The 13,974-nt window shown below is 37.4% G+C and overlaps 1 protein-coding gene across 1 annotated transcript; it reads right to left on the bottom strand.

Moving 5' to 3' along the window:
- Positions 1-4,162: 4,162 nt before the first annotated feature.
- LOC130727103 (uncharacterized) lies at positions 4,163-13,488 on the bottom strand. Its single transcript, XM_057578373.1, has 11 exons — positions 13,222-13,488; positions 12,273-12,372; positions 10,629-11,786; positions 9,170-9,288; positions 7,830-7,973; positions 6,962-7,061; positions 5,935-6,214; positions 5,344-5,813; positions 5,196-5,246; positions 4,610-4,682; positions 4,163-4,470 (listed from the first exon to the last, which is right to left on the bottom strand). Exons 1-11 carry the CDS (start codon positions 13,364-13,366, stop codon positions 4,297-4,299), a joined length of 2,814 nt encoding a protein of 937 aa, XP_057434356.1. The 5' UTR covers positions 13,367-13,488; the 3' UTR covers positions 4,163-4,296.
- Positions 13,489-13,974: the final 486 nt, after the last annotated feature.

Genomic DNA, 13,974 nt, shown 5'->3' with positions numbered 1-13,974 from the left:
TTGAAAGAGCTACGCAATGGCTCAGGTCATAGAGACCCAAAAATTATTTTTGGACACGGTACCCAAGCAATTAGGTTTCGGCCACTATGGAAAATAGGGTTTTCGAACTTTTTCTTCGATCTAAATCAATTCACAAGGTAGTTTTAGGGTAAAACTAAGGCAAAGAAATTGTCGGAACAATTTTCGGACAATCGGGTCGAAATACGACTATCCAGGGGCATTTTGGTCCAAAATAAAGGCTCAAAACTTCAAAGTTATCAGTTCGGAAAACAAATTTGACAGCATTGATCCTCATGACATCCGTGACAACAAATCCTAAAGGCACGAAGTCAGATTACAACTTTTCGACAATAAAGTTTCGAAATGTGCGACTAATGGGGTTTTGAATCAATTTTTCAGATCTTGGACAACTGAATCGCAATCGGCGATTACTGACAGAGGTTTTAGACTCATGGGAACATAAGGAACATAACCCAACCAAGAAATCAAGGAAATCGGACAATTTTAGAAAAAGCTCAAAATTGTGAGCACAGAAACGACTTCAGAAACGCAACAGAAACAGTAAACAGAGGTAGGATTCATGCTAGTTACCTCAATACCTAGAAGTAGGGACGAACTGCACGAAGATTGGTCAAGTTTTCGCGAAAATTTATCCTCTCCTCCTCTCTCCTTGCTCGCGGCCTTGAATGGGTGAGAATGAAGAGATTTTGCTTTTTCGAGCTATTTATAGGCAGGTGAAATCGCGGGAAAATGAAAATTTCGCGATTCCGATTTTTGCAGCACGTCCACCGAGGAATTCTAAGAGAGATTCTGGCGTCAGAATTCCAGAACTCAAAACAATTATCTATGATTTGGGAAAAACGATATCTAAAATCCCAAAGGCGGTGTAAGTTAATCTGTCCCGTTAAACTACTTTTTGCTATGATGCTCAGACGACAAAACTTCCTTCTGAAGAAAGATTGGAAATGTCGAAACAAATCTGGCAACGCGAACGGAAACTTCGTTAGAAGTCCCGAATAGAAAAAGTCTTCATCCATCGCTCGAATCTAGGGTTTCGAAGCAAGGAAATTAGCGTCGTCGGACTTCCGAAAAGTGAATACTATCGTGCGTACAGTCTAGAGTTCCGAAATGAAACGCTGGTCGAAGGAAAAATAAAGAAAATCTTTAAATTTTCCAAGGATTCGAAATCTCACTTAAAACGTTGCTCTAAAGCGAAATTAGCCTATTCTGGACACGCTTGCCATAAGGCGGGTGTGCAGACGACTCGCTCTAATTCCTAAAATGACTACGCAACATTCCTCAAGCAATTCCTGAACTTTCTTCTTCATTAATCTTTCTCAAATATCAAACTCCTGTCACGCTTACACTGATTCTACGCGTGAGTCGGAAATTAGCTTGTTCTGAAAATCCAGGTCTTACAGTAGTCTTGGCCCTTTCCTCTGACTTTTCGGCCTTTAGCAATTCGATGCGCCTCACTCTATCTGCGAGCAAAGACATATCTCGAATATACTGAGTGTCGATCTTCTTTCTAATAGAATACTCTAGACCACCAGCGGCTAAGACAACTAGCTCGTGTTCAGGGACATGGGTGAAACATCGAGATTTAAGCATCCTAAACCTGTTTAGGTAGTCATCAGTAGGCTCTGCTGGCTTTCTTTTAACACTAGCCAGGTCCTTCAAACTTACTTTGCACTCTCCCCTAAAGAACTGTTCATGGAAAATTCTTTCCAACTGGGCCCATGTATGGACTGACCTAGGAGCGAGGGTGGTAAACCAGGTAAATGCATTTTTGGTTAGAGAACTCGGGAAGTACTTCATTTTTAAATTTTCATTGATGGCTAAGTCTCCTGCTTCGATTTGGTACCTGGCTATGTGTTCTACCGTGGACTCTCCTGAATCCCCCGAGAACTTAGTGAATTTGGGGACCTTCCAGCCTCGAGGAAGTTCTGATTCGAGAACCTCCTCTGTAAAGGCTGACACAAAATGGGGTCTATTCGCGAAACCCACGTTGAAACCATGTTGGTTCAACAATTGCTCCACCACAGCAGCAACATTTTGTTGCCCCCCAGCGTTCTGGTGTCGAATTCTTTCTAGCACACCATCAGCGTGTTCTTCCCTGTTTACCATATACACATTTTGCAATGGTGGCTGCACTGCCTCGTACAAAGGGTTTGCCCTCATCTCTTGGTGTTGCGGCGCCTGATAGCGCACCGGGGCAGGGACATGGTTAGGCAACGGGATTTGGTTAATCCCTGGTGCCGGTTGGATTTCGACTGGTGCCCCCAGGGCTGTCGCCAAACGATCCATCTGTCGTGCCAAATGCTGATTATTGGCATTATTATTTTGGAGCACAGGGTTGATTAGCTCACCTATCTGTCGAGATAGCATGTTAACCATTTCATGGTTACTATCATCTACTTGCTGCCTAATGGCTTGAAGTGAACCATTATTCATACCTGTAGATAAATAAATTTGTGAACTAGATCCAGGAATAGGGGGACTAACTCGACTTCCCAAGTTTAACATTGTTCCATTTGCCCCAAAAGAGGGTATGCTGAATGGGGGAACATTTTCAGGGAACGTCGAATACGTGCCTTGTATGCCTTGCATCATAGATGTAGGCATACCATAAGGCATGTCCCTCGTAATCGTTGGAACGATTTGTGCCTGTACTGATGTAGATACAGGCATTTCTGCAACTGCAGAAATTGCCACGTTCTGGGTTGGCATACTGGTGCCATGCCCCATTCCAGTAGAAACTTCTTCATTATTGTTACCGCTACTTCCCCCAGGGCTACTCTGATTACCCACGTTAGATCCTTGAGGGGAGGTTCTTCCTCGATTACTTGCCATACTCAAAGTCTTACCACTTCTCAGGTGCATATAAATCACAATCAAGACAAGTAGCAAATACCAAATAGCATGCAATAAACCCAAACACAAAAAATGCTTCTGTAAAACTTAGTTTTCACAAAAACGGTCCCACTGGGTGTGCCAATTTGTTTACACGGATTTTTGGTAAACAAATATCCTCTTAGTTCGACTAAAGGAAGTTTAGATTCGGGGTCCTTTTGAGAAAACGCTTTGCCAAAGTGTAGTGTGTGAACGAGTGTATTCTCGACAACAATAAACAACTCAAACGAAACTGGACTTTATTGAATATGAGTCGATTACAAAACAGTCAAGCAAACTAAAATAGCATGAAAGCAAATTTCGACAAAACAAGCTACACACAAGAACTGGAAATCAACAAACTGAAATGCAGGGAAACTAAAGCGTTGGTTCTGCAACATGCTCCTCCATCATCACGTTCTGCTCTCGAAGTCTCATTGATGCGGACGTTTAGAGCTTTTGGTGAACTTTCAGAGTTTTTAGTTGGGAACCCCTTCTTCTGCTGCTGCTTCCTCTATTTATAGTGTTCTTTCTGCCCCTGTTCTTGGCGGTTTTTTCCTTGGATGCACGATGGTTTCGTGGGTTTTGAATTTTGGCGCCATACCCCACGTTTAGCCGATGGTCTTCGCGCACGTGACTCTATTGCCACGTGGATGGTTCTGAGTCGTGGGCAACCGTTGCTATTCGTGGCGTCGTGGGTGTACGCACGTGCTTGTAGTTGCTTGTTATTCGGTAACTGCCTCTTCCATTAAGATGATCGAGATTTCTTCATCTTCTGAGTGTGTCGAGTTATGACTTTTACTAACTTGTCTTTGAGGGACATCGTGTGCTGAGTTGCCGGCTTCGCCAAACCCTTTCTGTCGAGAAACCACTTTTGCACCATGGTGTCGAGAATTGTAGTACTTGTAATTTTGGCTTAACAGGTGGTTTCTTTTTAACTAAGAAAAAATGGGTTGTCTAAATGAGCCCATGATAAAATTTGGGTTAAATAACCCATCATCCAATCACATTGGAGATAAGTGAGTTGGAATTTCTATATTTTATTTATTAATTTATTTCCAACTCATTTATCTCTAATGTGATTGGATGATGAGTTATTTAACCAAAGCTTTATCATGGGTCATTTAGACAACCCCAAGAAAAAAAAACTACTAATACACTCTCCCCGGATTTACTTTCACATGATGCTAAATAGTGGAATGGTAATCAAATCACAAATAGACAATATTTTCTCATGCTTTGTATTAATTTTCTAAGTACTAAATTAATATTTGTATAAATATTTTAAATTTAGATAAATGACAAAAATCCAAATTGGAATATCTGAGAGAATTTTATCGGGTTTAGTTGTATACTATGTAAATTAACAAGAGTCCATACAAAATAAAGTAGGGTAGGGGAGTATCACAGAGGTAAGGGATTTCGAGAATATGACAAAACCATCACAAACTCCTTAGCCGAGGATCCCACAGACGCCCTTATCTTTTTTGAGGATGGTGTTGTACACAACCACAAATCTACTATGTTATGCAGTTTCAAAGATGGGAGCAAGGACTGGCCCCTACATGTTATCACAACCTGCATAAAACAGAACCAAACCATGTCAACACCTTACATAGGGAACCACCAAATTCTTGGTCTCATGCATAATTTAAATGCTAGTTCCATTTGGAACGAAGCAATGAGATTCACATTATATTTGTTAGAATGAACTCACCTCTGCTTCGCTGGCAAGATTAAGTTTCTTCGCAAGATACTTATGAATAAATGAGACGGGAACATTACCATCCCTGTTGTGAGATTAGAAAGAGCGAATTAAACTAAACGTTATGGTCTATCATAACCTTATTATGCAAATAGATTCAAATAGTTCAGCTGAGGAAAGTAAGGAAAAATAGATGAAACAGCAATGCATTTCACTTCATTCTATATGGTAGCATAGCTATCCAACTTCCATTAACATAAACGTAATGTTGCACGTGAGGTTAACATAACTTCAAATATTACAAAGAACATTTAACTCTTCTGGATGTCTAAACTCACTTGCTCAAGAAACACACATATAAACTTAGAGTTGGGAGAGGGAAAAGACCATATTACCTGACATCATGTGTATAATTCACATTTCTGTAAACTTCTATTAACATTTAGTACAATTTTGACACAAATAATGAGGTAGGGGAGGGGGAATTTCCATCATGTCAATTCACTGGCCAAAGCTACTTGTTAAGTTGTAAAGTCAAGTAACGAAAGTTCTGGAAGAAAATAGAAAGCAGCAAGATAATGCGAGTTGAAAGAATTACTTTATTCTTAAATAACATGCTGAAATCTGAGGCAAGGGAAATTCTCCTTTCCTGAATAATAACATCAATCAAACGCATTAGGATCCACAGAACATAAATATTTTATGATTTATAAGATCAATGCATATAAAACAGATAAGTAACTTACTGGTCTTCTGAAGCAACTAATGAAAACCAAATAGCACTGTTTTCCCCGTTGCATCTGCTCTCTGTTGCATCTAACATGATCTTGGATGCTGCTTTTTTTTTCTGACTATCAGGACGCACCCTTCTTCGCTTCCTTGGTCCTGAAGGAAAGGTTTTTCCATCCTTATCATCTCCAAGCTTTGCTTTGTGCCCATTATCCTTGGTTTTGGCACTCTGGACAGAAGCAAGTGTCTCTGATTTGGTTGTAGTTTCAGACTTCTTTTGTCCACCTTGAGGAGTAGCTAGATTACCTTCTAATTTGGCATGAGGAGTCCCTTGTGAATTTGACTTGGAGAACTTTGTTCTATTGGCTACTTCAAGAAGACAGTGCAAGGGTGTCCAGAGATCAACCTTCTCTTCTGTAAGGTCCATACTGTTCTTTGTATCTTCATTGGGCCTATGCTTCTTAGAAGGCTCAGCTGTGGAAGGAACCTACAACAATACCACAACCATGCAACATAAAGAAAAGTGCAACACAAATAGAAAAGTATTATACGTATATCTGACTTTCATTTTGAACAATCATATGCAATGATGCAGAGGCTGAGCTTACCAAATTATGTTCACCATGTTTTCCTTCAGTCTTTATGGATTCTTCAAGGTTAAAATTGCATCCACGTAAAGTAGCAGCCTTTCTTGTACTGGTTTTAGTTCTCTTTCCTGTAAAGCCAGTGTTTGTCGAAACTTTGGGAGCACTAACCACCAGTGATGAAAGTGATCTTTCCTTCCTTTTCGCTGGTGGGGATACAGAAGGAACAACTTCTTGAGGTCTTATCTTTTTTTGCTTAAAAGGGAATAATTTGGCCCTCATATCTTGCAAATTGTGGTCAGGCCTGCAGATAATTGATACGACACATGATTAATTATGAAGAAAACTTCATGTAGATCCATTAGACATCTGATTTTTAAATTATAAAAACAACGAAGGCACATAATCATTTAAGAATAAGTTATTCAAGTCTAAAACAGGTTCAACTCAATAGAGGGGTCTACTATGCATGTAGATGAGGAAGATATCACTCTGACAGAGATTTTCACATTAACTCCTATATAAAAACCAGTCTTCATACAGAAAGTCCAAATGGTTATATTTGGTCATTAGTTACAGTTATCTGTAAGAATGTTCAAGACACATGAAACAGTTAGTACTTTATGGTTTTTGAGAAAGTATTAGATAATAATATTTCTAAAAACTGGGGGGTAAGTAGATCATACTGAAAGAAAGAAATTTAACTAATTTTTTTCAGAAATACGTAGAAAATAAATGTAAGAGGTGTAAGGCCATAAAATTGTATCTCATCTTAGAGTATATTGCATAGCAAGATTAATAAGTTTTGAAATAAGAAAGAAAAAAGGGAGATGCTGATCATATGCATCACTAAATCTGTAAATGCATGTTCTCTTGTACAAACAGAAGATAGATGATAAGAAAGAACGAACCAGTAGAAGAACCAACACAACTGAACAAACAAATATAAATATATCTGCAGCCAGGCAATATTCCAACAGAAAAGTTTGTTTAGCTTAATTCAAAGAAGTCACAAATTGCTATCCAAAAACTAAGAATCACAACAACCAACCTGAGCTTTTCCACTGCCATGCACCCCAGATCAATATTGCATACTGGACAGCAATCCATCTCCTCATCTGAAAGTTTCTCATATATGCACTTCCTGCAAACTGGTGCAAAGTACAATGTTCAATATATTGCCTAGACCGATATTTGAAGTAGTAAAACATTGATCTCACAACAGAAAACATTCCAAAGGTGCATGTGCATAAATAATCCAATAATGCAATGCCATTTTTTTTTTTTGAAAAGCAATCCAATAATGCCATATATATAATGTGCTGTTAGAAATGTAAAATGAACATATAAAAAAATTCCATTGCATCCACTCTTACTCAAGAAGCTGAATAATAAAAGTACACAACCTTGAACTCCTATGAGAATATTCAATAAACAGAATAATATATATTTATGAAGCAAGGAAAATAAGGAAGCATTCAGTTTGCCATGTTCTAAGCTTGACATTATAACAGTGAAAAAATCAGTTGACCTTATTATTAGCCAAACAAAGCTATAAATGTGAGTAATTAGTAGCAGATGTTGCTCAATCACTGGAACAAAGCTAATTTACAACGTTAGTTATCAATTTATCATCATGCTAACTTAACTATATGCAAGCAAATAAAAGCTTCAAGACAAGGATCATGAAGAACTTGATAATTGAATAACAATAATGACGGAAACGAATCCGAAAGAGAAAATTAGAAGCATAATATGTACAGAAACACGCAGCATACAACAACAATCAAACGAAATTTGGGGATAGAAATCAAACGAAACGCAGGACAAGACGTGAGTGTGAGCCAATCGGGGTTACGAGATGAAAATGACATGAGATGAAGAAAATCCAGATCGAGAAGAGAAAGGAAGGAACATACAGGTGTGAAGGCAGAGAGAAATGGTGGTAGCTTCTCTGAAAATCTTATAGCAAAGAGGGCATTTCATGCATGCTTCAAGCGTTTGCCTCTCGACTTTGGCCACCATCATCATCTTCTTCTTCTTCGCATTCGACATTGCCAACAGTTACGGATGGATCTTAACCGAAATCGCCGTCGTCGTCACCGGTGGGTTTGGATTATCACCACCGTGAAATTTGGAAGAGATGAGAGAGAGGTCAGAGTCAAGTGATTTTGAGAAGAAGAGAAGAGAAAGAGAAAGAGCGTCGTAACCAGACTGCTGAAGAAACCAACGCTTTTTGTGTGTGTATATAACTATATATATCCGCAACATACAGCACCGAGTTCGACTTCTCTTTCAACTTTCACTTCTTACTGTTTTACTACTTTGCACTACCAACTCCCCAACTCTCTGTGTTTGTGTTTCTTACTCTTTTGCACTTTCATAGTTTCATTACATGTTATGTTTTCTCTTTTTTACCCTACAACAAGGCGAAAATAAAATAAAATAAAATCTATATCTTAATATAATTCAACGCACTAAGTAGCAGGAGACTCATTAATGAGTTTTTTTTTAATCCGCAAGGAGTTGGTAACGAGTCTTCAACCAACTGCTTAATGAACGAAATAGTGGACCATTATGTCAAGTTGTCAACTAGTTGTTTTGTTGCAGCTAAGAGGCAGATATTATATATATCACGTGTAAATATTATTGATCTTAAAGTGACTGCTTTACATACAAGAAAGAAAGGAAACTAAATTTTGAGGCTTTGAGCCATGATATGTGTGTGGTCTTTAAGACTTAAGACTTTATGATTATTGAACAATTAAGCACTTGCAGTTGTGTGTATATATATATATATCCTTTGATTTAATATTCCGTTTGTTATTGAGCAGGGTAAGCTAGCTTACTATAATAAGCAGGAACCAAACTTGCTAGCTATACCCTGCATGCGCATAAGTGAGTTTCACATAAAACAAGTCATAGCATGGATGGTTCAACTTAATTTTTCTCTGAATCAACAACATTCTTGCTGTTTCTCTTTGTTCCAGCATTCTTCTCCTGCAACACCCCGGCCCCATCAACAATAAATATACTACAGATGTTTGTTTGATCAAAGCAAAACCCAAAATCAATTAGAAAAATCACTTTGAAAATAAATGCAGCTAGTTGAACGTTCTAAATGAAATATTTTGGACTTTGTCTGTGAACTAATTATTTACTTATTAATTGTCTGATGATGATTATATTTGCTTGGCTTTTCGAGTAAGCTATTTTAGTAATTGTATTAAAGCTTAATCCTCAGTTTAGAATTAGAGACCTGCATAATCTGTGTGGCACTCAAAAAGGAAATAGAAATCTTCTGCTAGCTTCTTTAATTTGGATGCAACATTATTGGCTTTTTCATTCATTGCATTGATGGGTGGTTTGGTTTTTGGCCTAATTATAGGAGTGATTAATTAGTCAAATTCTGTCATTTATATTCGAAAAAACCTGACTTAAGTAACGTATTACTCCGTATTAAAGAATGAAAATAGATTAAGATGCATGCATTATTAAACCAATTTTGTCTTCATCTAGTGATATTTGTGAAATGGATCATGTTCAAAAAACTAAAAATGTATACCCTTGACCCAAAATGTGACCTCTAGCTATGATATACCAATAGGTATATACTCCCTCTCTCTCACTTTTTCCCTAAATATAAGATATTTTAAAGACATGTTCATTCCCCTTAAATACTTATTATCACAAATAACTAATTTTTCTCTACACCACTCAATACATTAATTAAGGGTAAATTTGGAAGATTATGTATTTTTTAAAAATTTAATACATTAGTTAACTTAATTAGATGTTTTTTTAACAAGCGCAATTGTGTGAAAATATTTTATAATTAGGGATGGAGGAATTTTTAACACACTCGATGTGATTGACTTATATTTTAAAAAATCAACTTTCGTTTTTAAAAAGTGGTTAATAATTTATAAGGTAAATATGTTAAGTTTTTTCAAAAAGAAAAAATCACATAGAAATTAAGTCCAAGAGTGTGTTCAAATGAGTGTGGTATATGCACTTTGCCACCTTTTGAGTTCCTTTACTCAGGTTTCTTGGGGTCATGCATTTAGAGAAGCAAATTCAGTTGTTGATACTTTAGCAAGGTAAGTATGATTTGAGCTTGAGTATGACGGCATAAGTGATCGAGTCTTCCTAATTTTTGTTATGTTCGTTTTTGTTAGACAATTTGTCTACTGTGAGGCTTGTAGCTTGTTTTTGTTTATTGTTTCGGGTGCCAAGCCCTCTTTCAAAATTGGGGAAAAAAGGAGAAAGAAGCACTATGTTAATTTAAGGCTTTTAACGTCAAATTTTTTTTAAGGCTTTTAGACTATGTGTTTTCAATCCCCTCTACTTCTAAAATTGAGTAAATTTAGTCCTTTTTCACATGAATAAAATCTTTAAATCTTGATTTTCTTCTTAAGTATTTAGAGCTTATGAGTAAATTTAGGCCTTTTTATGTTAAGATTCTGTTAAGTGATGATTTCCGTGCTAGAGGGGTTAAATCTTAAGTACGCCTTAATAGATTAATTAGAAGACAGTGAAAAACAGATGATTTTCAAATGCTAAATTCTTAATCAAAATATACAACGGTAACATCATAAGGTACTTGTTCGAAAAACAAGAAGTAACATCATAAAAATTTAATTAGACTTCAACAAAAGAGACCCTTGAAACTTTCAGTTCTCTGGCCCGTTCACCTCGCCATCCTTGGCTGGACTTATCTTTCCTCTTCCTCGTCTTCATCTTCATCTTTGAAAGGGTCCACCAGCTTGTCACCCTCAATCTCATTAAATGGGGCCATAGAGGAGATATCGAAATTAGGCTGAAGGAAGACAATGTGCTTAAGAGCTTGGTCGTAACCTGCCTTGAATTGACTAATCTGGACATCCACGTTGTCTTCCTTCAGAGAGGAAACCTCTTCGCCAAGCTTGGTGATCTCATCATTCAGCTTTGAAACTTCATCTTCTTTTTTCAAAACCACTTTGCCAAGCTTGGTGTTCTCATCATTCAGCTTTGAAACTTCGTCTTCTTTTCTCGAAACCACTTTGCCAAGCTTGGTGACCTCATCAGTCAGCTTTGAAACTTTATCTTCTTCTTTTTTCACCTCCTCTTGAGCTTGGGTCGCCAAGGCTCTCTCCTTCCTAATATCCTCCTCCATTTGGGCCTTCATCTTGTCAATTTCCTTTTCCTTGTCCTCTTCAGTCTGAAAAATCTTCTGTTTCATTCCTTCCATGTCCTCGTCATACCTCTCCAGCCTCCTTCGCGCCACTTCCAGCTCGCCCTCCATTGCAGTCCTAGATTTCTCAAAAGCACTTGGTCCTTCTACCATTGCCTCGCCTAAGTTGGCGGACCTCAGGGAGTGTTGTTTTATGATGGCATGGCAAGCCTGCTCAGCTCCAAGAGTGTAGAATTTGCCGGCATTGTCAGTAAGGGCAGGGTTCTTTTCAACGAACTCATGTCCCTGGAAGCGGCTATCCCATTGAGAAAGGAATGATTTCTCTGTCCTCAGCAGCCCCAACTCATCGTTAAAACCTCCACTTTGGCCCTCCAACTCGGTCTTCCATTGCTGTTTCATGATGAGGCCCATTTCTGTCACCCTTAGAAGGATTCCATTTAGCAGATGCTCAACAGTAGGGGTCGGAAGAGGAGGCTGTGCAGCCACATCAAAAGCAGCAGCCTTCCTTGTACCAGTTTTAATGCTCTTTCCTGTAAGGCCAGTGTCTGTTGAAACTTTGGGAGCACTAACCACAAATGATGAAAGTGATCTTTCCTTCTTTTTCCCTGGTGAGGATATTGAAGGAACAACTTCTTGGACTTCGATCTTTCTTCGTTCAAAAGGGAATACTATGGCCCTAATATCTTGCAAATTGTGATCAGGCCTGCAGATTATTGATAGGAACACGTGATTATTTATGAACATCTGATTTTCAATTTCTATCAAAAAAAATATAGGCATGCAATCATTTAAGAATAAGCCGTTCAAGTTAGAAGTAAGTTTCAGCTAAATAGGGTCCAACATGCTTGTAGATAATGAAAATATAACACTGAAATAGATTTTCACATTGACTACTGTATAAACACCAGTCTTCATAAAATAAAACAGACAATATTAGCTGAGCAAAAAGTCCAAATGGTTATATACTTATATTTTATCATATGCATCCCTAAATCTGTAAATGAATGTTCTCTTTGTACAAACAGAAGATAGATTATAAGAAAGAATGATAAAGAAGAAGAGACAACACAACTGAACAAACAGTATCTGCAGCCAGGAATTCCAGTAGCATGTTTGTTTAGCTCAATTCAAAGAAAGTCACAAATTACAAAGTTGATATCCAAAACTAAGAACCACAATAACAACCAACCTGAGCTTTTCCATTGGTAGGCACCCCAGATCAATATTGCAAACTGGACAGAATTCCATCTCCTCATCTGAAAGTTTCTCATATATGCACTTCCTGCAAACTGGTGTAGAGTAGAATGTTCAATGTACAGGTATTAGAAGTTGTAAAAAAATTGATCTCAGAACAGAAGACGGCATTCCAAAGGTGCATGTGTATAATTCAATAATGTCATACATATAATGCGTGTGCTGTTGGAAATGTAAAATCAACATATTAACAAAACTTCATCGCATCCACCCTTGCTAAAAAAAGCTGCATAAAAGTACACACTACCTTGAACTGTTATGAGAATGTTCAATGAGCATATCAACAGATATTAAGAGGCGAGCAAAATAAGAAAGCATTAAGTTTATCTAATTCTAAGTTTGAGACACTACGACCCTGAAAAAATTAGTTGTCCTTATTAATAGGTTATTTATAGTATCAACAAGATTATACTGAACAATAACCCCAGAAAGTAGGTATTTCTGTGCTGACATTTGAGCTTAACTGATAAAATTAAGACAACTAAAACCAAAAAATATGTCGAGTTAGTTCGTATGTTTGGATACGAGTTGACCGACACTAGGGCAAACGGTCGTTAGCACTCACTTAAAGACCAAAAATTGAACGGAATCCTTCTTATGAATTAAGACAAAAGTCCGTTACACTCAACTGGTATCGAAACACATACTAGGTGAATGTTGCTTAATCAGTGAAACAAACAAAGCTAATGTAATGTATAACATTATTATCAATTTATGGTAATGCTGCTAACTATATGCAAAGAGGATCATGAATGAACAGAGTCAAAGAAAGTTAACCCCACATCATGAAAAATGAAAAAGCCTAATACAGAAACACCCAACAAGCAAACAACAATGAAATGAAATTGCGAGATGAAGAAAACGCAGATCGAAAACAAACATACAGGTGTGGAGGCAGAGAGAAATGGTGGTAGCTTCTTTGAAAAGGTTACGGCAAAGAGGGCATTTCATGCATGCTTCCAGCTTCTGCCTCTTGATTTTGACCATCATCTTCTTCTTCTTCTTCGCATTCGACATTGACATTGACATTGGATTCTTACCACCAGAACCCTAAATTTTGGAAGAGACGAGAGAGAGAGTGAGTGATGTTGAATGCAGAAAATGAAGAGACGAGAATAGCGTGAGAAATTAGTAAGAACACTACTAGTACTTCAGAAACCCACGCTTTTTAAGGGTGATTAAGGCCTCGTTTGTTATTCACTTTCAATAATAGTGATTTTAAAACTTGTTAGAAAATCGATTTTATTTTAAGTGATTTATTGAAAAACATGATTAGGTGATTTTCACTTTAAAATGTGATTTTAAATCTTTTGATATAAAATTATAATAGTGTCTTTTTCATATAATATTAAGGTGCCCAATAGGATGGACCATTTATATTTTGATTCACCAATGGACCAAAGGGTAATTTTGACAATGTTTTCTCCCCTTCTCTTTTTCCCCACATCGTCCCAACCAACCACGAGTCCATTACCACCACCATGCCTTCTCCTCATTCTACAACCATTTTCTGCACCACCTCCACCGCCATCAATAAATCAAAAGACATAAAATTGAAAAGAATTATTTTTCAAAGAGTTATTTTTCAAAGAATTATTTTAAGATAAAATTGTAAATTTAAACTCAAGAAGTGTTAC

This window comes from Lotus japonicus, chromosome 1 (assembly GCF_012489685.1).
Source record: "Lotus japonicus ecotype B-129 chromosome 1, LjGifu_v1.2".
NCBI lineage: Eukaryota > Viridiplantae > Streptophyta > Magnoliopsida > Fabales > Fabaceae > Lotus > Lotus japonicus.
The sequence above is the reverse complement of the archived record's forward strand: the minus strand, read 5'-3'. Positions and strand labels throughout refer to the sequence as shown.